The sequence below is a fragment of the Fusarium flagelliforme genome (genome assembly GCF_020744385.1).
Source record: "Fusarium flagelliforme strain FIESC 12 MPI-CAGE-AA-0113 chromosome Unknown B0J16scaffold_5, whole genome shotgun sequence".
NCBI lineage: Eukaryota > Fungi > Ascomycota > Sordariomycetes > Hypocreales > Nectriaceae > Fusarium > Fusarium flagelliforme.
In genome coordinates this window covers 464,181-485,973 of record NW_025763507.1, presented here as the reverse complement: position 1 = coordinate 485,973, position 21,793 = coordinate 464,181, and the positions used below count along the sequence as shown (strand labels likewise).

General features: G+C 48.4%; 10 protein-coding genes across 10 annotated transcripts; 7 read left to right on the top strand and 3 right to left on the bottom strand.

Moving 5' to 3' along the window:
* The first annotated feature begins 103 nt into the window (after window positions 1-103).
* B0J16DRAFT_148254 (uncharacterized protein) lies at window positions 104-1,587 on the top strand. Its single transcript, XM_046122005.1, has 2 exons — window positions 104-239; window positions 295-1,587. Exons 1-2 carry the CDS (start codon window positions 156-158, stop codon window positions 1,408-1,410), a joined length of 1,200 nt encoding a protein of 399 aa, XP_045980862.1. The 5' UTR covers window positions 104-155; the 3' UTR covers window positions 1,411-1,587.
* Window positions 1,588-1,835: 248 nt separating this feature from the next.
* B0J16DRAFT_288490 (uncharacterized protein) lies at window positions 1,836-3,176 on the top strand. Its single transcript, XM_046124183.1, has 2 exons — window positions 1,836-2,069; window positions 2,136-3,176. The coding sequence occupies exon 2, from the start codon at window positions 2,269-2,271 to the stop codon at window positions 3,085-3,087; it is 819 nt and encodes a 272-aa protein (XP_045980861.1). The 5' UTR covers window positions 1,836-2,069; window positions 2,136-2,268; the 3' UTR covers window positions 3,088-3,176.
* A 400-nt stretch (window positions 3,177-3,576) lies between these two features.
* B0J16DRAFT_373061 (uncharacterized protein) lies at window positions 3,577-5,407 on the top strand (the record flags this gene model as incomplete). Its single annotated transcript, XM_046130511.1, has 1 exon — window positions 3,577-5,407. The coding sequence occupies one exon, from the start codon at window positions 3,577-3,579 to the stop codon at window positions 5,068-5,070; it is 1,494 nt and encodes a 497-aa protein (XP_045980860.1). The 3' UTR covers window positions 5,071-5,407.
* Window positions 5,408-7,784: 2,377 nt separating this feature from the next.
* On the top strand, window positions 7,785-10,548 carry B0J16DRAFT_288483 (OPT oligopeptide transporter protein-domain-containing protein). The gene is made up of 2 exons (XM_046124181.1): window positions 7,785-8,374; window positions 8,430-10,548. Exons 1-2 carry the CDS (start codon window positions 8,119-8,121, stop codon window positions 10,403-10,405), a joined length of 2,232 nt encoding a protein of 743 aa, XP_045980859.1. The 5' UTR covers window positions 7,785-8,118; the 3' UTR covers window positions 10,406-10,548.
* A 3,217-nt stretch (window positions 10,549-13,765) lies between these two features.
* On the top strand, window positions 13,766-14,588 carry B0J16DRAFT_400641 (SGNH hydrolase-type esterase domain-containing protein; the record flags this gene model as incomplete). The annotated part of the gene is made up of 2 exons (XM_046132537.1): window positions 13,766-13,844; window positions 13,894-14,588. The coding sequence occupies 2 exons, from the start codon at window positions 13,766-13,768 to the stop codon at window positions 14,586-14,588; spliced, it is 774 nt and encodes a 257-aa protein (XP_045980858.1).
* A 99-nt stretch (window positions 14,589-14,687) lies between these two features.
* B0J16DRAFT_400639 (NADH(P)-binding-domain-containing protein) lies at window positions 14,688-15,440 on the bottom strand (the record flags this gene model as incomplete). Its single annotated transcript, XM_046132536.1, has 1 exon — window positions 14,688-15,440. The coding sequence occupies one exon, from the start codon at window positions 15,438-15,440 to the stop codon at window positions 14,778-14,780; it is 663 nt and encodes a 220-aa protein (XP_045980857.1). The 3' UTR covers window positions 14,688-14,777.
* Window positions 15,441-15,675: 235 nt separating this feature from the next.
* Window positions 15,676-17,127, bottom strand: B0J16DRAFT_373058 (uncharacterized protein). The gene is made up of 2 exons (XM_046130510.1): window positions 17,031-17,127; window positions 15,676-16,986 (listed from the first exon to the last, which is right to left on the bottom strand). Exons 1-2 carry the CDS (start codon window positions 17,090-17,092, stop codon window positions 15,897-15,899), a joined length of 1,152 nt encoding a protein of 383 aa, XP_045980856.1. The 5' UTR covers window positions 17,093-17,127; the 3' UTR covers window positions 15,676-15,896.
* Window positions 17,128-17,485: 358 nt separating this feature from the next.
* On the top strand, window positions 17,486-18,181 carry B0J16DRAFT_321204 (glutathione S-transferase; the record flags this gene model as incomplete). The annotated part of the gene is made up of 2 exons (XM_046125623.1): window positions 17,486-17,614; window positions 17,672-18,181. The coding sequence occupies 2 exons, from the start codon at window positions 17,486-17,488 to the stop codon at window positions 18,179-18,181; spliced, it is 639 nt and encodes a 212-aa protein (XP_045980855.1).
* Window positions 18,182-19,166: 985 nt separating this feature from the next.
* B0J16DRAFT_321203 (pectate lyase) lies at window positions 19,167-19,962 on the top strand (the record flags this gene model as incomplete). The annotated part of the gene is made up of 3 exons (XM_046125622.1): window positions 19,167-19,365; window positions 19,419-19,810; window positions 19,858-19,962. 3 exons carry the CDS (start codon window positions 19,167-19,169, stop codon window positions 19,960-19,962), a joined length of 696 nt encoding a protein of 231 aa, XP_045980854.1.
* Window positions 19,963-20,218: 256 nt separating this feature from the next.
* Window positions 20,219-21,512, bottom strand: B0J16DRAFT_321202 (uncharacterized protein; the record flags this gene model as incomplete). Its single annotated transcript, XM_046125621.1, has 4 exons — window positions 20,219-20,422; window positions 20,474-20,610; window positions 20,656-21,232; window positions 21,285-21,512. 4 exons carry the CDS (start codon window positions 21,510-21,512, stop codon window positions 20,219-20,221), a joined length of 1,146 nt encoding a protein of 381 aa, XP_045980853.1.
* Between the last annotated feature and the right edge of the window lie 281 nt (window positions 21,513-21,793).

Genomic DNA, 21,793 nt, shown 5'->3' with positions numbered 1-21,793 from the left:
CCCTTCCATGCATTCTAATTGGTCAATCAACCTCGGTTTCGCATTCGTAATAAGCTCGGGATCGGGTCGACCCAACTCTCCGTCATCTCATCCCCCAAAAATCCCAACTTCTCGCAACGAGTGCGAACATTCCCACTCCCAACGCACCGGTACAAATGGACGACCAGTCAAAGTCCACTCGCGTGGGGTACAAAAAGTCCCGAAATGGATGCACACGCTGCAAAAAGCGGCGAGTCAAGGTTTGTGGTTAAACTATCCTGTTCTGACTCGTGATCACCACTGACTTGTACGCAGTGCGATGAGGAAGTTCCTTGTTCTGCTTGTGTTAGGCATAAAGTTCCTTGCAGTCTTGAACATTCAGAGTCCGATTATCATTCCGATAGACATAGATCTCTGAGACCGCCGAATCCGAGCTTATCCGGCAATAGTCCTGCATCTTTAGTATCAGGCACTTTATTCTCTAATCCTCTCGAGGAACCGGACTGCTGGGTTTCTACCGCTGAGTTGATGCTGCACTATACGACTTCTACGTACAAAACGATGATGTTCTCAGAGGCTACGACAGCGACGTTCCAACAGCATATGCCCCAAGAAGCGTTATCATACCCATTCTTTCTACGTCAGATTCTTGCATTCTCGGGATATCACCTCGCACATCTTCATCCCGAACGTCGACAATTCTATCTCCTACAAGCTTCCAAGCATATCAACTCTTCTATCCGCGGTATAAGAGAAGCACTGTCCGAGGAAGTAACTTCCCAAAACTGCCACGCGCTGTACGCCAGTACTACATTTATCGTGGTGAATAAATTCGCCGCGTTTCCCAACTGCGATGATTTCAGGAGTCATAGCTGTTCACTGCCGGTTCAGAGCCTTATGGAGATTTTCAGCTTGGTGAATGGCATGGAAGCAGTACTGAATTCACCTGGTGCGGCGGGTCTGATAAATGGACCTTTGAAAGAACTTTTCTGCGAAACGTCGAATTTGCATACGACGAGTTATCTCCTCCGTGGATTAAGCGCAAGATTACCTGAACTTGCCCATCGAATATCGTCTGATTTCATGGAAGATCAGTGCCGAGCGGCTCTTACATCCGCTATCGAAGCAATCACAGCAAGTGTGAACGATGCGCTGGCGAATCTGAACAAAGCGTCGCCTCCAGAGTTACGAGTAATTTTCTCATGGCCGATGAAAGTCTCGCGAGATTTCCTGGACTTGGCAGTATCTGGCCATCCCTTGGCATTGGTTATTCTTGCTTACTATGATATTCTGCTATACTGGGGAGAGTCGGAGTATTGGTTTTTTGAGAATTGGGCCGAGACGCTTATTGTCGCTATTGTTGAGAAGGTAAGGGGGTCTTCTTGGGAGGATTTGTTGGCTTGGCCTGTTGAGGTTGTTCTTCATAAGTAGAGAGTCATAGACTTTGAGTACGGAGTGCCGTACTCCGTTGGAACTCATAAAATCGGGCACCCCTCGTGGATACCTTTTTAGCATTTATAGACCCGTTATTAGCAGAGCGACACTAAATTATCTGATAATTAGTTTGAAATAGCGCTTACATACTAAAGAAAATACCAGCGAGGCGTGCAATTTCATGAGTTCCTACGGTATTGTTAGATAATTTGACTTCATTAATTTTCCAGTCGCTTGGTCCCTTTTGATCATCATCGGATAGCTCCGTTAGATAGCACTACTGCCGACGATCCGTCAGCTCTAGCGGTTTAGTTAAGCGCCAGATCTTCGTTGAGATAATCTTGAGGGGTAATAAGCAATGAACCAATGTTATAAGAATCCATTGTTTCTCCGTCTTTCAAATCAATATGGGATAAGCGCAACGCCACTGATCCAGGTTGTGAGATACAAATCTCCGAAAGGTGCACTCATCTATTGACAATTTTGTGCAACGCCAGCCACTCACTACAACTCGGGCTCCGTCGATTAATGCCAGAAATTATCAATCTTCTTGATACGAACTTGAGATTCTCGCCAAGGTTCTTACTTTGCTTTTTAAGGGTTGCAATTGCAACACTCTCTGCTAAAGATAAGCGATGGATTCGTCCCATTTTTAGGTATGTCTCTAGCAAAGCAAGGGTCTTCCTTGGAAAGGAATGTTTGCTTACGCTGTGCCCTCTTAGTTTCTCTTGGGAAATGACGATCATCTGACTTTTTCATGCAAGGATTCAATCCTTTGAATACTTATTAGATTCATTGCTGCACATTTTTCATCTCAATTGCAGCGTTAATTGCCAATTGAAGCATTGAAACATCATGGCAACTACCGGTACCAACACAATGGCTGCATCGCCAGAAACAACATCCCTGTCAGAAAAAGTGGTTCGACCACCCCCAATTCTCTGTCTAGGCGCTATCAGAACAGGCACAGCCTCCCTAATGAAAGCCCTCGAAATTCTCGGCTACACAAACGTTCATCACGGCTGGGAAGCTTCTGAACGCGACGACATGCAATGGCAATGGCCCATCCTCGACCGCGCAGCCGACGCAACCTATCCCAACATTTCAACCTACAACGGCAAAGGCTTCGGTCGATCGGATTGGGATGAAATATTCTCCGAGTACGACGCGGTCTCTGACATTGGCTCTCTATTCGCTGAATCGCTTATCAAAGCTTACCCTGACGCTAAAGTCATTCTCGTGGAGCGTGATATCGAGAAATGGTATAACAGCGCTCTACCTATTTTCGAACCCGCCCAAAATCCACGTTTGAGAAAATTCGCTATTAAGATTGGGGATTTATCTGGTATGGAAAGTGCGAAAGCGAGTTATAAAATGCATCAAGGCTGGACAGGTGCACCAGATCCGAATCATACTGTTGATCACATGAAGGATGCGTACGTGCGACATAACGCTCTGATTCGCGAGAATGTGCCTGGGAATCAACTTTTGGACTTCCAGTTGACGCAGGGATGGGAGCCGCTTTGTGCATTTTTGGGGAAAGAGGTGCCGGATTGTCCGTTTCCGCATGTTAATGATTCAAAGGAGTATCAGGCGAGGGGAAAGAAGCTTGGGAGGAAGATGATGAAGAGGGCGGCTAGGAATGTTTTGCTTCCTCGTAAGAAGGGGAATTAGAGAGATTGGATTATTTGTAAGAGGGCTTGTACACGGTGTTTCTATGGTTAGACAGGATAAATCGCAATGATATCAGATGTTCTTTCGCGCGATGTCCAGTTTGCTGTCATGATGTCTCCTGGTTGGTTGTATTACCCTTCTGGGCCAAGCGTACACCTGCCATTCTTCCAAGCCAAGACTTCGTCCTTCATCTTATTGGGTTCATGGAATACTGTTTCAACCTCTAGTCCAAATCTCGGAATTAAATGTCAATTAGCCTTAGTTTTACCTTAGTTTAGCATTTAAAACAACAAGATTGGACGACCATGATGAAGACGAACGACCGGGACACGGCCCGAAGGTCCGAGAGCGGAGCGAAACCACCTCTACGTCAATCCAGAATAACCTATATCATCACGACCCCGATCACTCTGAGATCTTATAGTTCCCATCTTTTCTTTATTTTTATCTTCTCTACTTCGACGTCTGATACTATCCAAATAAGCAAAGATGACTTCTCCCAAAGATTACAACTGGCACCAGTCCCAGCCTGGAGTATGGCAACGTCCCCTCGACGAACTCGAGCAATTCTACACATCGATGGTGATCCTCTACGAAGGAAGCGGCCGTATGTTCTTTGGAATAACAGGTCACATCTCCCTGTCCATCACGGCCGCGAACAATGCTGAGCACGAAGTTGACGAAGCTTTGCGCAAGGCATGGCTTGCCTTGCGATACAACCACCCTACACTAGCCTCACAAGCTACCCAGGACCCAAAGGTAGACTGGGCGAAGACATACAAGACTATTGAAACAGAAGATGAGAAGAGTGCTTGGGTTGAGAAGACACTCGTTCACATCACCACCGGTCAGACAGGAAATGAATTTGCAAACTCAGATCCACCAGCACCTAAAATACCAACCATGTTCGTTCTTCATCTACCAACGGAAGAAGGACTTATTCGAAGGGATCTTGTATTTCGCTCTCCGCATGACATCATCGACGGTATCGGAACACTCATGCTTCTGAACAACTTCATCGCCCTCGCAGCAGAAGCTTACGAAAAGGGTGATGTTTACGAACTTCCCATTCTTGACGGGAGTGAAGCAGCGAACTTGAGTCCCTCATATCGCATCGCTGCCAACATCCCCGATAAGCTTTCACAGGCTCAGATGGAAAGACTAGATGCGATGGCGGCTCAAAAGGAAGCAGTGGCTTCTGATCCCACCGTCGAAGTTCTCGCTCTTCCTTATCGTAAGGGAGAGACTGTTCCAGGTCGTCATCAGCGTGTGGCTCTTACCCTCACAAAAGAAGAAACTGCACAGTTGCTAGCTGCTTGTAAGAACGTCAAAGCAACACCAACCCATATCTTCCACGCAGCAGCGGCTATTGTAATGCGCGATCTTCAAGATAACCCCGCTGAGACGAAGAAGGTGCGGTACATCAACTACATCCTCCAAAACGAGCGATCAAATTGCTCTGAGCCGTTTAATTCTACGAAGCATCCTGCTGCTGTGTATCATTCTGTCTCAGGGCAGAGTCTTGTGGTAGATATGGATCTCTACCCATCAAACCACAACCTCGACCGCAAAGAGTTCCTTGCCGTCTTGGATACTATAAAGGACTTTTACCTCACCGTTAAACAAGATCAGGAGTTCTATCTCCTCGCTCCAACAATGTTCTCCCATCTTATACCCACTCTTCCCCCATCCCCTCGTCCTTTACCCATTCCTCCACCAAAGGCCCATCCCACAGTGTCCATCTCAAGTATGGGACGCGTCGAGAGTATCATAGCACCCGAGACTAAATCCTTCAGTGCGCAGAATCCGTGGGTTACGGGTGAAGAGCTCGGAAACGGACTGGGATTGTTTTTGGGGACGTTTCGAGGTGAGATGGAGTTGAGTGCGGCGTCCAATGATGCTTGGCATACGGAGGAGGATGTTAGGGGATATTTGGAACGTTGTAAGAGTGTTGTTTTTGGGGGGCTTGGGTTAAAGGTTTAGATCGGGCGGGTGTGGCTTGGTGGCGCGATGGGATCGTGGAGGCGTTTTCGTGGGCTGAGATTTGTATCTGCTTATCGTGAGTATATCTCTGAGTAGATTGAATGTTCTGAACAGAGGTGAAAGATAAGACTGTTCGCTGTAGGCAAAGAGTAAGCACTTGCTTTGTTTGAACATCCTTCGATCGAGATGGTCCATGGCTTATCTGAATAGCACTTATCATTCCATTGTCGGTTATCGTCACCAGCCCCAGCAGACAGAATTCAACATGACGAAAGGAAATATCTGCTTGCGTTTGTCAATGTGTTGTTTTTGTCCATATACCTTGAAGGACCTGCTCTTCAGAAAAGGACTCAAAATAGAAAGGAAACATTAGCAACTGAGTTTAGAGGAACAGAAATTCTGAAGTGCTTGGAAATCCGTCGTTATGTCACGCTCTCCGCTCCCCCACAAAGTTCCAACCACCAGATAAGTAACAATTAACGACATCCGGAAGGTCAAACAACCCAACCTTGATGGTCACCACGCCGCAGTCCCTGACCCAACACACCGGGAACTTCTGTGGCAATAAAAGGTTCTTAATCAAATCGGTTTATCAAGGCCCGCTTCAAACCGTTCGCCTCCTGCCCTACCAGCAGACATCGCCAGCCTATCAACGTACATTCAGATGAACAAACATGCATAGATCATCAGTAACGTTTTATCAAAGCCGCACATCGATCTACCAACCCAACTTATCGAGTGGGGCGACGCGAGGTCACCGAGGTGTGCCCCGAAATGGAAGCTCCCCCAGGAACCTTTGACAGGCTGGGGTAAAACTGGGATCATGGCCACCAATCCACATTGGGAAGCTTTAGCTGAGACGATATGGGGTCTTTGATAGGGGCGAGAGTGGACTTTGCATGAGACAGGACGGAATTGGGTCGCGTGCAGTGGCATGTGAAGGGGTAGCTGAAACGGGATGCAAGAAGAGGAAGTTGGGATGATCGAGAAATGTTGCCGTGTTGGATGTGTTGGCTCGCGTATGGAGTGGCGTTGGAATGTCGATGTTGGTCACGTAAATCAGAGCCAACAAGATGGCAGTCTACCTCGGATTAATTTTACAGTTTAATTTTATTTCTTTGAGCTTGGAAATCATTTATTGACATCGGATCTCTTTAATCTTACAGCAAAATAAAGCCTGCTTACCCTGAGGCCACGCGATATCTCAATCCGAAAATACAGTATAAGCTTACTAAACCATGACCTAGACCATTTATCACTGTAACAATCAACAGGGATCATGATCCCTGATAACGTCCTCGGATCTTTCCAAAATAGACATTTCCCTCTCGCGTGGCGAACGATTGATAGCCATTTACCCATCCATCAGTATCAAACGTCAATCCAATTGTGCATATCGCCCCAGTCTTGGCCCATCGCCGAGATATCCATGATCGTGGCAGGTTTGTTGATCAGTTTCTCTATTTAACAATTTTCGGATATCAGCGATTTCCAGAACAGATCGACAACGATGGCGAACAGACATCAAATGAAAAATTATGCATAGGGTAGCAGACAGCACAGGGTAACAATTGCCCCCGGATTCCACAGCTGAGATATCATCACGATCGCGGAAATCGTCCACTATGGGTCGTTGTACAACACAGGGCGCAGACGGCAGATGCGAAAACAGGTATAGTGGATTTGACAAAAGTCCGTCTTGTAGCCGCTCGTGTGATTTGATTCCTACACAAAGTCCCGCTGGGAAAGGGATAGCACAGGGCCTTGTCCTTGGCAGTCCTGACCTCGGCACATGGGGCGGAATTTAGGGCCCTGCCAAGGGATGTCAGTTAATGCGGGGGAGGATCTTGTAGTCGTTGCAGTGAATTGATGCAGTGGCTTGTCAATTAGTGAATGAATGAAAGAATTAATTAGATGGATACTACATTGAGTGTGTGGAATATCGATGACGTTGTCATGTCTCGTGATGTCTTGTACCACAGTAAGACCAGACAATGATTAAAAACACCAGATACAGCCATCTCTTATCTAAACGACAATCCTATTCCGCAGTCGGAACCAACAGAGCCCCACGTATCGCATCCGTTATCCGTTGGAGATAGCTAACAAAAAGGCCCTTCCTCTTTACTCCAACACTAACAAAGGGTCCCCGCAGGCCCGCCAAGCGTAACAAAGGTTCCCCGAGAGTAAAGGTCAATTGGTCATCCCTGCGCGGACACAGACACTGCTTTAGGTTTAGGCTGTTGTTGGTTGATACAGCGCTGTAATAACATGGACAAAATGTTATGGCCTGGGGAATGATATCGTTCTCCGGAGCTGCGTTATCGGACATTAATCAGGAGATTTTGAAAAGAGTCATTCTGGTCTAGACTTTTTATTGGGGGGATTGCCTGATGTTTTTGGAGTAATTATCTTGGCTACTTGGCGAAAAAGTTAAGAGATCTAGGCGTCTGGGCATTAATACCACTGTACGTATTGGCGTAGTGTTGTAGTCGCACCAATTAACCACCACAATTGACGTGCACCAATCGACTGCCCAATTGATAACCACCAATTATGCATCAAGTAACCATCAAGATAACCATAAACCTTGCATCCATTAATCAGTGGCGTTCCCTCCCTCTTTCTGCCCGTTTATCCTCTCGGTGCCACCCGCCTGCCCTCTCTCTGGGGGTGGAGCCATTCCCCTACCACCCATGTAAACAAAAGTTCACTCCATTTCGGGCAGCTGGTTTTCTCCAATTGGGTTAGACGCCACAGATAAGACTGGTCGCCAATCTTTAAACGTTTGGTAAAAAGGATCGTTTGTATCTCTTTCTTTTTTGGGAAGTCGTGTACCGAGGATCTTTGATGGTGGCACTTTTGAAACCGCCGCCGAAAGGAGGAAAGGCATGGGATATTGCCCCATGTTGGTACTGCACCGCGATGCACTGCGACATAGATAAATATCCCACTGCCCACGCGCAACTGTCCAGGTCTCTTTTTCTACCAGCCAGCTTCTTTTGGGGATCAAAGATTCAAGTATTGAACTGAATCATCACAGCCAAAATGGTCGCCGAAACTGTCGTCCCGGACCGTGTCCCTGCGGACACCCTTCAGCCTGGCTACGATGAAAAGGAGCCTCACAACATCGACATGGACCTCAAGTCCGAGGCTGACAGCGAGGATGAGCGCATCACCGACTTGTTCTCCAGCTTCCCTCCTGCCAAGGGTGTCGAGCACGAGCCTAACCCTCTGACTGCTCGTGCCGTCATTGTCGGTATCGTTCTTGGTTCTCTTGTCAACGCTTCCAACGTCTACCTGGGTAAGCTATCTCGCCTCTGATATTCTAGTTGTGATGTTGTGCTAACGGTTTGCAGGTCTCAAGACTGGTTTCACTTTCCCTGCTACCATGTTCGGCGCCATCTTCGGTTACGGTTTCATCCTCATGCTCACAAAAGCCCTCCCCAACATCCCTTTCCTCGGAGGCAAATTCGGACCCCAAGAGAACTCTATCGTCCAGGCCGCCGCCACCGGAGCCGGTGGTATGTCCGGAGTCTTCGTCGCCGGTCTGCCCGCCATGTACCGTCTCGACCTTCTCTCCGACGACCCCAAGAAGGATTTCGGCCGTATTCTCACCATCACTCTCGTCTGCGCCTTCTTCGGTCTCTTCGCTGCTGTTCCTCTCCGACGATTCTTCATCATCAATGTCGCTCGCGAGCTGAACCTTGTGTTCCCTACTCCTACTGCCACCGCCATGACTATCCGATCTATGCACGCTGTTGGATCTGGTGCTAATGATGCTATCCGCAAGATCAAGTCTCTTGGTATTGCTTTCATCATTGCCCTGCTCATCATCTGTGTTGGACAGTATGCTGATGGTATTCTGCACAACTGGCACATCTTCACTTGGTTCTACGCCTGGTCTGGATACACCGCTACTGGACTCCTTGAGCCTGAGAACTGGGGTTGGTACATTCAGCTTACTCCCGCTTTCTTCGGTTCTGGTATCCTCGTCGGTCTCAACGCTGCCTTCTCTTGGTGGGGTGGTACCGTTGTTGCTTGGGGTCTGATTGGACCTCTTCTGGTTCACTACGGCGAGTGCATTGGTATCCAGGTTGGTGAGGGCAAGTGGGAAGGCATCACTCGATTCAGCGTTATGACCGGTGTCGACGAACCCGACTACGTTCCCTCTCCCCGATACTGGATGCTCTGGCCCGGTGTCATGGTTCTCATGGTCTACTCTCTTATCGAGTTCTTCCTCCACGGAAAGGTCGTCTACGACGGTTTCAAGTTCGCCGTCCACGAGTCTGCTCGCTCCATCAACAACCGCCTTGTCGCTCGTGGCACTCACAACTCTTGGTTCGCCAAGCAGGCTGCCAAGGCTGATGCCGACGGTGGTGTTGAGGACTTCGCTTCTGCTCAGGACCAGGTCCCCACCTGGGTCTGGGTCACTGGTACCACCGTTGCTCTCATCCTCGCCATGGTTGTCACCGAGGTTCAATTCCACATGAACGCTGGTCTTGCCCTTCTCGCCTGTATCCTTGGTGTCGTCTTCGCTTTCATGTCCATCTACGGAGGTGCCGTCACTGACTGTGCTCCTCTCACTGCCTCCGCCAAGGCTTCCCAGCTTGTCTACGGTGGTATCACTAAGGGTCACTTCGACGTCAAGGCCGCCCAGCGAATCAACCTTGTCGCCGGTAACATTGCTTCCGGTACTGCTGATGTTGCCAACTCTCTCGTCAGCGACTTCCGAGTTGGTTTCCTCCTCAAGACTCCCCCCAAGCTGCAGTTCTACGCCCAGGCCATGGGAACTCTCGTCTCTGTTTTCCTGGCTCCTGGTATCTTCGTCCTGTTCATGTCTGCCTACCCTTGTGTCTTCAAGCCCAGCGACGACCCCGCTGATATCTGCCCCTTCGCTGCTCCCTCCGTCGCTGCTTGGCAGGCTGTTGCCACCGCTGTCACCATGCCCAGCATCCCCATCCCCAAGTCTTCTGCCTACTTCTCCATCGCTATGGGTATCCTCTGCGCTGTCCAGGCTATCGTCAAGCACTTCTGGCTCGTCGGTTCCCGCGAGAAGTACCGTGACTGGCTCCCCAACTGGATGTCCGTCGGTGTCGCCTGGGTTCTCGGCCCCGACTCTGGCTACGCCAACGCCATTCTCTTCGGCTCTATCACCGCTTGGTGGTGGCGCAAGTGGTTCAACAACCACTTTGAGATGTACGCCTTCGCAATTGCCGCTGGATTGATCGCTGGTGAAGGTTTCGGTGGTGTCATCAACGCCGCCCTCGAGCTCGGCAAGGTTTCCGGTTCCTTCAAGGGAACTGAGATTGCTCTGCCCGGTGCTGAGTGGTAAATGCCATAAATAATAGTCTAGTTAATGCGTTATGAGCGTTTGAAAGGGTGGTGGTTGATGAGAATGGTAGCGATAGTTTCATGATCAGTTCTATGTCAGTCAGATATTTACTATCTGCATATACCCAATAGATCAATAATTTGATAACCTACTCTTACATACATCAATGTGAATGATTTCTTCCATAGATCGAACACAGTAATTTCATGTAATAGTCCTGTTTGTTCGCTCGATTGAAGAGAGTCGTCCGGTGAGTCGTCGGGGTGGACGTTGGTCGCCGTATCGGGAAAAATGGGGCATCGTCGGCCCGCCCCGCGGGACAACCCAATCGCCCTCTCTAAGCTTAAAATGAATCGAGCCAATGGCCAAGATACGAATCCAAAATGGCAGGAACTATCCAGTGCATGTCCTTCCCAGGTCAAACATCGATCATGTAGGTGTTGGCCTCTCTTTACTTGACTGGAATCGGATAAGAACAACACAACAGGTGTTTCGTTGTTCGCTTTCGGATAAGTCACTGGGACAAGGCGATAGCGGTAGATCACCTTCCTCTCCTCTCTTCTCCTCATCCATCAGATAAGCTTTTCTCCATGCATTTACACTTTCAACAAAGCTTCATAATCCTCTGCTTACACGGAACCTTCTTCTTTTTTCCCAGCCCTGACATAAGGGTTTAGCTGAGTATAAATGTCTTCCTTGCTACCTTCCGGTCCTGTTCTCTTCCTTCCCCCAACACCAACCACCTAGACTACCTTCTCCTCACCACCACACACCAACCCACCTTTATGACCACACCTCAACCCATATCATCACACTATGGCGTTGACAAGGTTTCAGACCAAACTAATCATCGGCACTTTTATCCTTGTAGCCATCGATATCATCTGGTTCTACTTCCACGATATCCTGACCAACTGGTGGTATCGTGTAGATCGCGCCTTGGACTTCGCTGTCATCTGGCTTGGAATTATGATGCGAATCTATTGAGGCACGGAGGACTTTACCGGCCCATCCCCGGGGATTTGAACCGGACAGGATATGATGAGATTGAATAGTGCCATTGTGATGATGGGGGCGATCTTGGAGTCATGCGATGTGGTCATTTAGGTCCCAAAGCGTGTGCTGGTTCTGTTTGCGGAGACCTTGTTGTCTTGGGACTATCCGGCGTGGTAGTAATGTGGGACTCGAGGAGGGTCACCATTCGAGGTTATCTCCTCAACAACCACTATTCGAAGATTCCGCCGCATTCAAGCAGAATACAACAACTGGGAGGCTTTAGGGGAACAAGTCAACCGCATCAACGAACCGCAAACTGCGGATACGGTAGAGGAGCTCATTGCTCATCCTACCATCTCCCGGTGCTCCTAGAACTCGCAACCGGGGGCGCTACTCTCGACAGCCACGGTCTGGTACCAAGGCCGTGCGGCTTTTGCGTCTCTCCGTCTCCTTTCATTGGCATATTGTGGGATTTCCGAGCGTTTATGATCCGGCAGTAGAGCAGCCCTACACGAACTCCGCTCGCCACCTGTGGCACAACTTCCCCTGATCTTTCTACAAAAGTCCTGCTGCCTTAGCTATCGCTCACTATGTCCGCAGAACAGTCACCTGAGACCTCAGAGAAGAGAGCTCTCAGCAGATTGCCAAGAGGCGAGGTAATCTATGGGACGATCTCGTGAAACGGATCTTTCAGCGAAACTTTACAGATACCCAGTAGTCCTACCAACACAATAAACAACTATGAAAACCACACACAAACAAGAAGCGCGGACAACGTCCCAGAGTTCGGTTTGCAGAGATTGAGATGACTGGTTACTTCTGCGATAGAACAGGTTCAAATCTTTCGTGGGACTCTTGGAGATCTGCCATGATCGTTCAGCTATCATTGAAACGCGGTTACAAATGTCGACATGGAAGATATTCCCAGTTAGGGACTGAGAAGACATGCGATCGCTGAACAAGTCCTGGGACGCTTCAGGAGTAAGGTGATCAGGTACTGATCCCGTAGTGGGTTCAGGAGTATGGCACAGACCTGGGAGGCTACTGGCAGAACCTGACCAACGTCAAGGTCGTAAAATCCTCCCCTGAGCCAGTAACGACACGATTTCGACGACACTAGGTTCTTCGTTACTGCTGTAGTGGATATCAATGGCTGATAAAACAGCCTCCACTAGTCCGGATCTTCTCTCCTCCATAAACACAATCCACACAGTTTACACGAACTGCATGCTCAACGCTGCTTCTACAGGACGAGCGTCTAGCTCCCGCAGTGGGAAGCACCAAAACTATTGGAAGAAGTACAGTCTTTCTTAATGTCCCGAGCATTCCCGAGAGTATCCATATTCCATCAGCCATTTTCTTCTACAAACAGAGGCGAGCAACGACGAAATAATCCTCGGCGGTGAAGCAACCATTTCTTGAGGAGGGCGAACGCCTGGCGGGTGATGGGTCTTGATATGACACCCACTTTAAATTAGATGGCCACGCACTGGGCAGTGCAGCTCGCCGATACAGCGCTCACCTCGGTTGTTTACCTCTGCTGTCTTATCACGAGATGGTCCGCATTGAAACAGGCACGGGCATTGCATAAGTGCGATACATAGAGGTCTGGACCTTGGTTTCTGCCATGCCTGGCCACAAAGGCCACTTTGTGCAGTAGAGAGATGCTTGAGATGGTCGACGCCTTGACGAACGACTCAGTGAGGTCTCAGGGATAGGCGCTGAAAAAGACTTCCTCGTACTTCTTGCAATCTCAATACCTTGAGCTTTAACGGTATTCTTTCGGCCGAGGTATTGGGTACTCATACATAATGTTCTTCCGGGTAGTTCATCTGCTTATAGATCTCAACCACGGAGCAGGAAATGATCTACAAATTCCCCGCGCTCGGTACATCTCGCGCCGAGCTCACCAACCTCCCCTTCGGATCTTAACGAATAGATTTGTTCCAGAATTCAACGTTACTTCTTGGCCTTTGTACTAAACACCCCGGAAATGGCTAATGCATTAAGCATAATTCTATCATAGGGCCGCCTCGTGGCAGCTGCATACCAGCTTCCAATTTCATCAACTAGTTCTCTCCGAAGTGCATTAATCCTGGGGTCAAAAGTGCCGGGCTGAACCCTGCAAGACTAACGATTTGATTCCTGTGACTGGTGGAAATGGTCATATCCTTGTCGGCATTGCGGGGAGAGGACCCGAATCAGGTAGCTTCGGAGGATAGATCGGTACATTCCTGTTTCGTGTAGATAGCGACTTAATTCAGGGTGTTGACGATATGCGATAGCTCAAGTAGATATAGAACCTCACATCGCCAAGTTCTTGTGTCTTCTTGTCTCGTCTTGTCCCAAAGAACATCATAAACCATGAAGTTCTCTGCATCTTTCGCGGCTTTCGCCGCTGGAGCTTTCCAAGTCGTAGCCGGCCAGACGGTCTACTTCGCCGGTATGTCTCACTCTTCTAACTCTTATGAACATATTCTGATGATGCTTAGGTGACTCCACCATGGCAAGAAGCGGCGCCAACGATGGTGCTACCGACGGCTGGGGCAACTACATTGGCAAATACCTCAAGGTCAACGCCGTAAACAAAGCCATTGGCGGCCGATCAGCCCGCTCCTACACCAACGAAGGCCGTTTCAACGAAATCATCAATCTCGTCAAGCCCGGCGATGTAGTCGTTATCGAATTCGGCCACAACGACGGCGGTTCACCCAACAAGAACGACAACGGACGCTCTGACTGTCCCGGTACAGGCAAGGAAGTCTGCACCTCTGACAAGACTGGCGAAAAGGTGTACACCTTTGTCTTCTACATCTCGCAAGCTGCAAAGGCGCTCGCTGCTAAGGGCGCTCATGTTGTGCTTAGCACACAGACTCCTAACAACCAGTGGGAGACTGGCAAGTTTGAGCCTGGTGCACCTCGATTTGTTGGATACGTTCCTATTGCGCATAAGGCTTTGGCTAGCTCCAGCGTTACTTGGGTTGATCACTTTGCTGCTGTTACCAAGATGTACCAGAAGTTGGGTAACCAGAAGGTTAACAGCTTGTACCCCAAGGATCATACCCACACTAGCCCTGAGGCGGCTGATTTGATTGCCAAGGCTTTTGTTCAGGCTATCAATGAGGAGATGAATGGACGAACTGGTCTCAAGTCCTTGATTAAGACCCCTGTCAGCAACGTCTACTAGATGTGCTGAGAATTGGATATGATGGAGAAACTCTGATTGGAGACGAGTTATGATGCAATGAGTATATATGAGAAGTGTATATACGCCATTTTGGCAAGCTATCAATCGATTATCATTCCCTTTGTCGTACATAAACCTAAATTAAGTCCCACCTCATCTCAAAGTCTTCCACTTGATAAAACTCAGTTTTTAATTTCGGATAACCACTTCCTCCTTGACGTACAACCCCTCCACAGCAACCTTAACCAGAAACTTCGCAGCGCTAGCAGGCGTAATACTATCACTCATACTCATCCCAACGCCAGCCCTCCCAAGCGTCACAACATCCTTCACACTCTCATCCTCATGCTCAAGCTTAACAGGTCTAACAAGACTCCACTCCATCCCCGTCTGCCTTATCTCCTTATCCAACAAATTATGGTCCTCAAGCGCATACTTGATATTCGTCAACCCCATAAAAGCTCTACTCAAAAGCGGCAAATTTCCCCACGAATCACCCACGCCAGCCGTAGACATGACCACAATGCGTGCCACACCAGCCTGTCGCAGAACTTCACAGAAATTGGCACACGAGTCTGCGAGCAAGCGAGGGGCGCCGACTTGAGCTGCGAAGGGACTATCTGATTTGCGGGGTGTGTTGAGCGTGAAGATGGTTGCTGTAGGAGGTTTGATGGCGATGGCTTTGCGGATGTCGTCTTTTGAGAGGGGAGAGCCGATGATTGTGGTAAGGTTTGGGTGGGGTGTCAGAGTGTTTGTGCGGACGAGGGCTGTTGCTGTGTGGTTTTGGGAGAGGAGTTCGGAGAGGACGTGTTTGCCTGTACGGCCTGTTGCGCCTAGGAGGAGGAAGTGCATGTTGGAGATGAGAATTCGTGACAGCGAAGAGGTGAATTTGTGTTTTGTTGGTTGTCGACTTTAATTTGAAGCTTGCTGTGGGTTCTTGCAATGATGAAGGGAGTAGATGTTGTGTTATTCGAAAGCGAACGAATATAGAAGACTAACTCATTTATACATTTCATTCATCATGAAGCTCAGAGTCGGAGCTGAGCAGTGATTGGTCGGTTCGCTCAAGATACCCTTCTGGAATAGCGCCATATTCTCACGATGGATCTCAGCACAGACTGATAATTCTAGCTTCATGCCAGACAAACTCGGACCCTGATTGGCCTGTTCGCTCAGCATACAGCTGCGGTGCTATCAGAACGGACCGCGAAGACAACTAAATCCGTGCTTAGAAATTACAATTTGTCTCAATAGCTCAGTTAGTCTGTCTTAGAAATCCATCGCTATGCGTTCATTATGAGGACCCTGCTATTCATTACGTCCACTTTCTATACCTTTCCGCATATCATAATCCTTGAGCCGATCATTAATCTCGTTCGTAAGCGCTTGGATCTTTTCGTTCTCGGTTTCCAATCTTCCTGAGTAGTCCAAAGTCCCAAGTAGCGCGGCACGAAGAATGTGATATAATAATGTGAGGAAGCAGTCGTTGACACTCTTCGTTTCACCAGCTTCGAACCCACCATACCATTCTTCCAGTAAATCAAGAAGACGCTGCCGCTCGTGAAGTAGTTCTCCAGCTTCCTGTTCTGACTTGACAAACGCAACCATGTCGAGAAGCTGAACAGTCGAGTCTGCAATTCTCCTAATTCCAGTCCGCATGTTCGGCGCAATTCTGCGATCGTTGGTAATCTCAGCCGGCGACGTCAGCATCGCGGCGTCAGCGGTGGGCTGTTCCGTAAACTTGCAAGGCGCGGCCAACATCTTAATAATAAAGACATCCAGCGATGGAAGATCGTTATGCTTAGTTGGCATCAAAACACCTTGCACCAAGTATGGTCGGGCACGGTATTCTCGCATGATATTTAATCCCCGAACAATATGCATGCCCATAGCAGAGAAGTTCCCCCGGACTTGCTCAACGCTAATCAACACCTGACAGCAAAGCAAAGCAGACTTTAAAGTCTCGGGACTTGGTGATGATAAATTTGTTGCAAGACATGATAATGCTTTGCTGTACTGTTGAAGACCGTAATTATAGCTCAACGTCTGCTGTTCGGTGCTATCACCTGTTTCAAGATCTTCGCGAAGAGTTCGAAGACATAGAAGAGCGTACCGGATAGATGGGTCGGTTAGACTTGCTTGGAGAACTTGCTCGGCTTCGTGGGTGCAGCTGACGTCTACATTGAAGATTGTTTTGGTGGAGAAGTACCGATTTAGCGATGTAGCGTCTAGCGGAGCTGTGGTTGTAGAGTCTGGAGAGACCCTTCTGCTTCTGGAATCATTTGTAGCTGGACTGGCGAAAGATCTAAAGACTGATTCATATCCATCGCAAGTCCGACCCGTCTTGACGCATTTCTGACAAAACGGCTTAGCTTCATCGCATTTGATCTTGCGAATTCTAACAAGTCAGCATACCCTTCCACCATTAGCGCCTCGACTTACCTGCACGTCGCGCATCCCGTCTTGGTCTTTCTCCCACCCGCGCTCTGTTTCCGCATTGTCATGGTTTGGAAAGATGAAAAAGGGGACTTGAGCGAACAGACGAATGAAAGGTGAGAGTCCAGAAGGATTCAGGATGGGTTGTGGTGGATATGATCGCCGGGTAAGCACTAACCCGATTAGGTGGAGGGAGCGAGCGAGCAAATGGTGGTTCAAGGCTTGTGCCTGAACTCCCTGACGGATTCACGATGGAGTTTCGCGTTAGAAATGGACTATGGAAAACTAAGAAAGACCGGTATTACGCGAGCGCGAGGCCGAAATGTGCCGATTGGTGAACTCCAATGTGTATATCTTATATAAAGTATTGTGAATGAAGACTTCTTTTTGGTCTCATCATCAATCATCTCTCGTCCATGTCTTTTCAAAGATCTTTTGTGAGATTCATCAATACATCCAAAATGCCTGCTTTTACTCTTTACGGCGCTCGCGGCTCGACCAACACTGATAGAGTCCGTCTGACCCTCTCAGAAGGTGGTTTCACCGACTATGAGTTTGTCCTACTCGACCTCGCAAAGGGCGAACAGAAGGTAACCAACCACCCCTCCATATTTATCTCACTCTTTCACATCTAACATGGGCTCTAGTCCAAAGATAATTTCACTCGTCACCCGTGGGGAAAGGTACCAGCAATCAAATTCCCCGATGGCTTCACCCTCTACGAATCCCGCGCAATATGCACCTATCTCTCACGCAAATACTCCTTTCCTCTCATCCCATCCCAAACAGATCTTGAAGCTTGCGCTCTCTTCGATCAAGCTCAATCTGTAGAAACACAGTACTTTGCAGGGCCAGCTGGCCGGATCGCTTTCGAGAAGTTCGCCAAAAAGTTTATCGGTATACCAGCTGATGAAAAGGCTGTCTCTGATTCATTGAAAGCTGTGGAGGCGTTCTTCGATGTGGCGGAGAAGATGTTGAGGGAGAGAAAGTATATGGCTGGTGATCAGTTTACACTTGTGGATTTGTTCTATGTTCCTCTTGTTAAGAGGTTGTTTGTTTGTGGGTTTGGGAATGTCATTACTGAGAGGAAGAACGCGGGGGAGTGGTGGGAGAGGGTTAGTAGGAGACCTGCTGTGAAGGAGGTTATGGACGGTTGATAGCAGGTGCGATTATAGCAAGTACGGATGACTGTAACTCTACGTGGTTGTTTCTCTGTGCCTACTGTTTTATCACAATAGAGTCAAACTTTAAGATAGTTATACAAAGTAATGTTTAGACTCATTTTTGCAACAGGCTACTGGTAGTCAGAGAAGCCATTTTGGAAGCATCATGATAAGATAACATCTACACCGCCTGGTTGGAACAGATGTTTGCTATGAAGTGAGATACGGTGTGATTGAGGATATCCTGGCAGATCATGTCGCCAAGAATGCCAAGCCCTTCTCCAGAAATTGATTCATGCGATATCATGCCGAATGACATGTCATCCGAAGCAGCTGCACTTTTCCGAGGTTTCTGTCAATACTCATGGTCGGAAAAGAAGTTGATAGGACTTGATATATATCACATGAGGTATCTGAGACAAATCCTCGAGGATACGAGGAAGATTGCTGAGTGAAGATGTCGTCAAAACCGATGTACCGTCCGAGTTCCGCGACTCGGGTAAAGTGCATGCATAATGAAGGACAGCCCTTCGTCCCGTGTCAACAAGCGCACCTATCTCCATTAAATACTCTACTAGCAACCAATAACCCGCTCCAATGAGACTCGACCTTCCCGATCAAGAAGTCGGAGCTCGGAGTCTTATAAGCATAAAGAGAAGCTTCAACCTTGAGTCCACATCTGTTTCCACCAATAATTACTACTCACTGACACATTCATTATTGGATACTACATGCAAAGGACATATTACTGGAGGAATTTCTGGTAAGCATTATGGACGAGTACCACCCCAGTGACTGAAGTCGCTGTTCACTGTCAATTGGAGAGTTCAGCCTTGGCAGGCAGGGTATACGATTCTCGACCAGGCCAAGCCTTGTGGGAGTATTCAAAGGGTGGTCAATGAAGATCATAAAAGGCCGGATTATTTCCCTTAGAATCCACTTTGAAGTTTCAGACTCAACTGGCATTTCCATCTTCACCATGCATTTCTCAACTCTCGCCACTGTTTTAGCTACCGTCCCGTCGACCCTCGCCTGTCTAGGCTACAGCGGCGGTCTTCCCAAGCACACTGGCACAAAGACCCTCGGTGCACCTCAGTACATCCCCCGAGGCACTACCTTTGACGCAGGCTGGGTAAAGTACGATCGCGGCGTCAAGTGCACCGGGCAAGCCGAAGGCGGTACGTATCCCTCCTAACCTACCATACAACTCACCCACTAACAATGCCTCTAGGTGAGAAGGACACAGTCTTCGTCCTCGAAGAAGGCGCCAAACTCCGCAACGTCATCATCGGCGCGAACCAACGCGAAGGCGTCTACTGCAAGGGCTCCTGCACACTCGAATTCGTCTGGTTCGAGGACGTCTGCGAAGACGCCATCTCAATCAAGGGCGGCGGCACAGCCAACATCATCGGCGGTGGCGCATTCAAAGCCGAAGACAAAATCATCCAGCACAATGGCTGTGGTCACGTGAACATTATTAACTTCTACGCCAAGGACTATGGCAAGGTTTATCGATCTTGTGGAAACTGCAAGAACAACTGTAAGAGGAGTGTGCATATGGAGGGAACTACTGCTGTTAATGGTGGGGAGCTTATGGGTATTAACCTTAACTATGGTGATAAGGTGAGTTCTCTGATGATTGTGTGAGTGAAAGTTGCTAATTGTTGCAGGCTACTTACAAGAACAACTGCTTTCCCAAGGTTCAGTGCCAGGGATACCAGGGATGTGACAAGAACAACGGTGCCTGTGAGCCCAAGAAGACAAACACTTGCTAAGCAACTACCTTGTCTTTTGTCATGGTTTATTGGCATCTGTTCAAGCATCTCCGCGTCGGATTGAGCCAACGGGCTACGGTTTGGAGTGACGAGGACTCTTCTCAGTGTATATATGTTGATCATGGGCATCCTGTAGCACCTCCAGTTGCTACTTGTCCCCAGTAAATAACCGATCTACGATTGTACGAATTTGTTCTTACAGGATTTTATCACATGTTGCTGTAATGTGAAATGGCTTTCCCTTGACAACTAAAATCTAGTGGAATGTGGTATTCGACGCTTTATATGAATCATGCATAGACCGACTATCCACCTCAACCTGATTTTCCACTATGATATGTCTTGCGCTCGAGTCATCATCGTGAAGTCGATCCCAGTTCCCCTTCCCCGATACCTGAGTGCGCGTATGTCCACCAAGGCTAAGTGTATGGAGTGGGGTTGAACCATCATATGGCAGTTTCTGTCATGTTGTCAGTACTACTCCAGACGGATGTGGAGTATAGATACTCACTGGCTTTGGCGTTCCCTTTGACCGGTCCATAGATCTAGCCAAGCAGCCACCGAGTACCTTAAGCGATGGTAGCGAGCAAGCAATTCTTGCCAGACTAGATTCTAGGACAGACCAGAGAAGAAGTCTACCTTGAGCAACTAAAAACATTAGCAACATCCCATGAAGGTACATATGTGACCTACCATAATGATCATCAGGATATTTGCGTATGTCGATATACTTGTAAGAAATAATCCTCATCAAAGCAGCAACACTAGCCAAAACCCCCAACCCCAAGACCGCCACAACAGCAACATTACTCCTCCTCGTCATCTGCAACTTCCACACCACAAAGAACGGCGTCGTAGCACAAGCCCAATCACTCGCCACCTGCGCCGCCGTGCCCACATAACTCAGATTCAAGAACCCATCCGCAGATTTACACTCGCCCACGCCAGGATTCCAGTATCCTTGGAACGGGACGCAGTTGACGAAGAACCATACGACACATATGCAGCTTGTAATGGCCATTATGCTCATGATTGTGTACATTATGTACTTATAGCGACGTTCGACGCATATGTAGAGGATTGTTACTGCGATGGCGAATTTTGTTAGGGTGGAGGAGGCGTAGTAGATTAGTTCGTACAGGATGAGGTATTCCATGCCGCGGACTGTGAGGAAGTTGCGGTTGGGGTAGGTGTTCAGGGTTGTGTCGGTTGCGCCGATGCCATAGTGAACTGAGAGGATACCTAGAACGCTGGCTGGGATATATGGAAGCTGGACGCTGTTGGTTGAGGTTGGCGATAGAGGGAGACGAGAGGGAACTTACAAACCCGATCACAGCGAGGTAATCATTCAACCTCCATTTCCGATCATTCTTTACCCTGAAAGTCCTGACATAAGCCCTCAACGCGACGACAACAGTGCAAATGATCCCAAAGACATAAATCAGAACCTCGCAAACAGCTCCCAAGCCTGAAGGCTGTATTGAGTGTTGGGCGTATGCGATCTTGGCAATCTCCTCACCCGTGAGGCCATCCAAAGATTCGACTGCCATTTTGTGCTAATCTTTTGTTGTTCTTGTTGAAGGAAAAGAACGGCACCGCCTAAATGGTTCATGTAGGTGATAGGCGAAAGAGATGTGGGGTGTTTCCGAGAGACTCAAAGGACGAGGTAGTATCCAGACTGGAGATATCATTCGAGTTTGATGGCTAACGGTAATAGAGGTAGATCGACGCTTGGATTAGCATTGATAATTGAGGATCTCTGTGATAGTATTATTGGAAACAAAAAATGATACCATAGGTAGTGGTCTTTGAGACAGAAATGGCGTCATTA

Excerpts from the sequence above, each read along its gene's own strand:
- B0J16DRAFT_288483 (XM_046124181.1), top strand. The coding sequence starts at position 8,119 with ATGGTCGCCGAAACTGTCGTCCCGGACCGTGTCCCTGCGGACACCCTT. Across the intron at positions 8,375-8,429 it reads CGCTTCCAACGTCTACCTGG|GTCTCAAGACTGGTTTCACT; the intron begins GTAAGCTATCTC and ends AACGGTTTGCAG.
- B0J16DRAFT_373058 (XM_046130510.1), bottom strand. The coding sequence starts at position 17,092 with ATGACAATGCGGAAACAGAGCGCGGGTGGGAGAAAGACCAAGACGGGA. Across the intron at positions 16,987-17,030 it reads ACGGGATGCGCGACGTGCAG|AATTCGCAAGATCAAATGCG; the intron begins GTAAGTCGAGGC and ends CTGACTTGTTAG.
- B0J16DRAFT_288490 (XM_046124183.1), top strand. The coding sequence starts at position 2,269 with ATGGCAACTACCGGTACCAACACAATGGCTGCATCGCCAGAAACAACA.
- B0J16DRAFT_148254 (XM_046122005.1), top strand. The coding sequence starts at position 156 with ATGGACGACCAGTCAAAGTCCACTCGCGTGGGGTACAAAAAGTCCCGA. Across the intron at positions 240-294 it reads GCAAAAAGCGGCGAGTCAAG|TGCGATGAGGAAGTTCCTTG; the intron begins GTTTGTGGTTAA and ends ACTTGTACGCAG.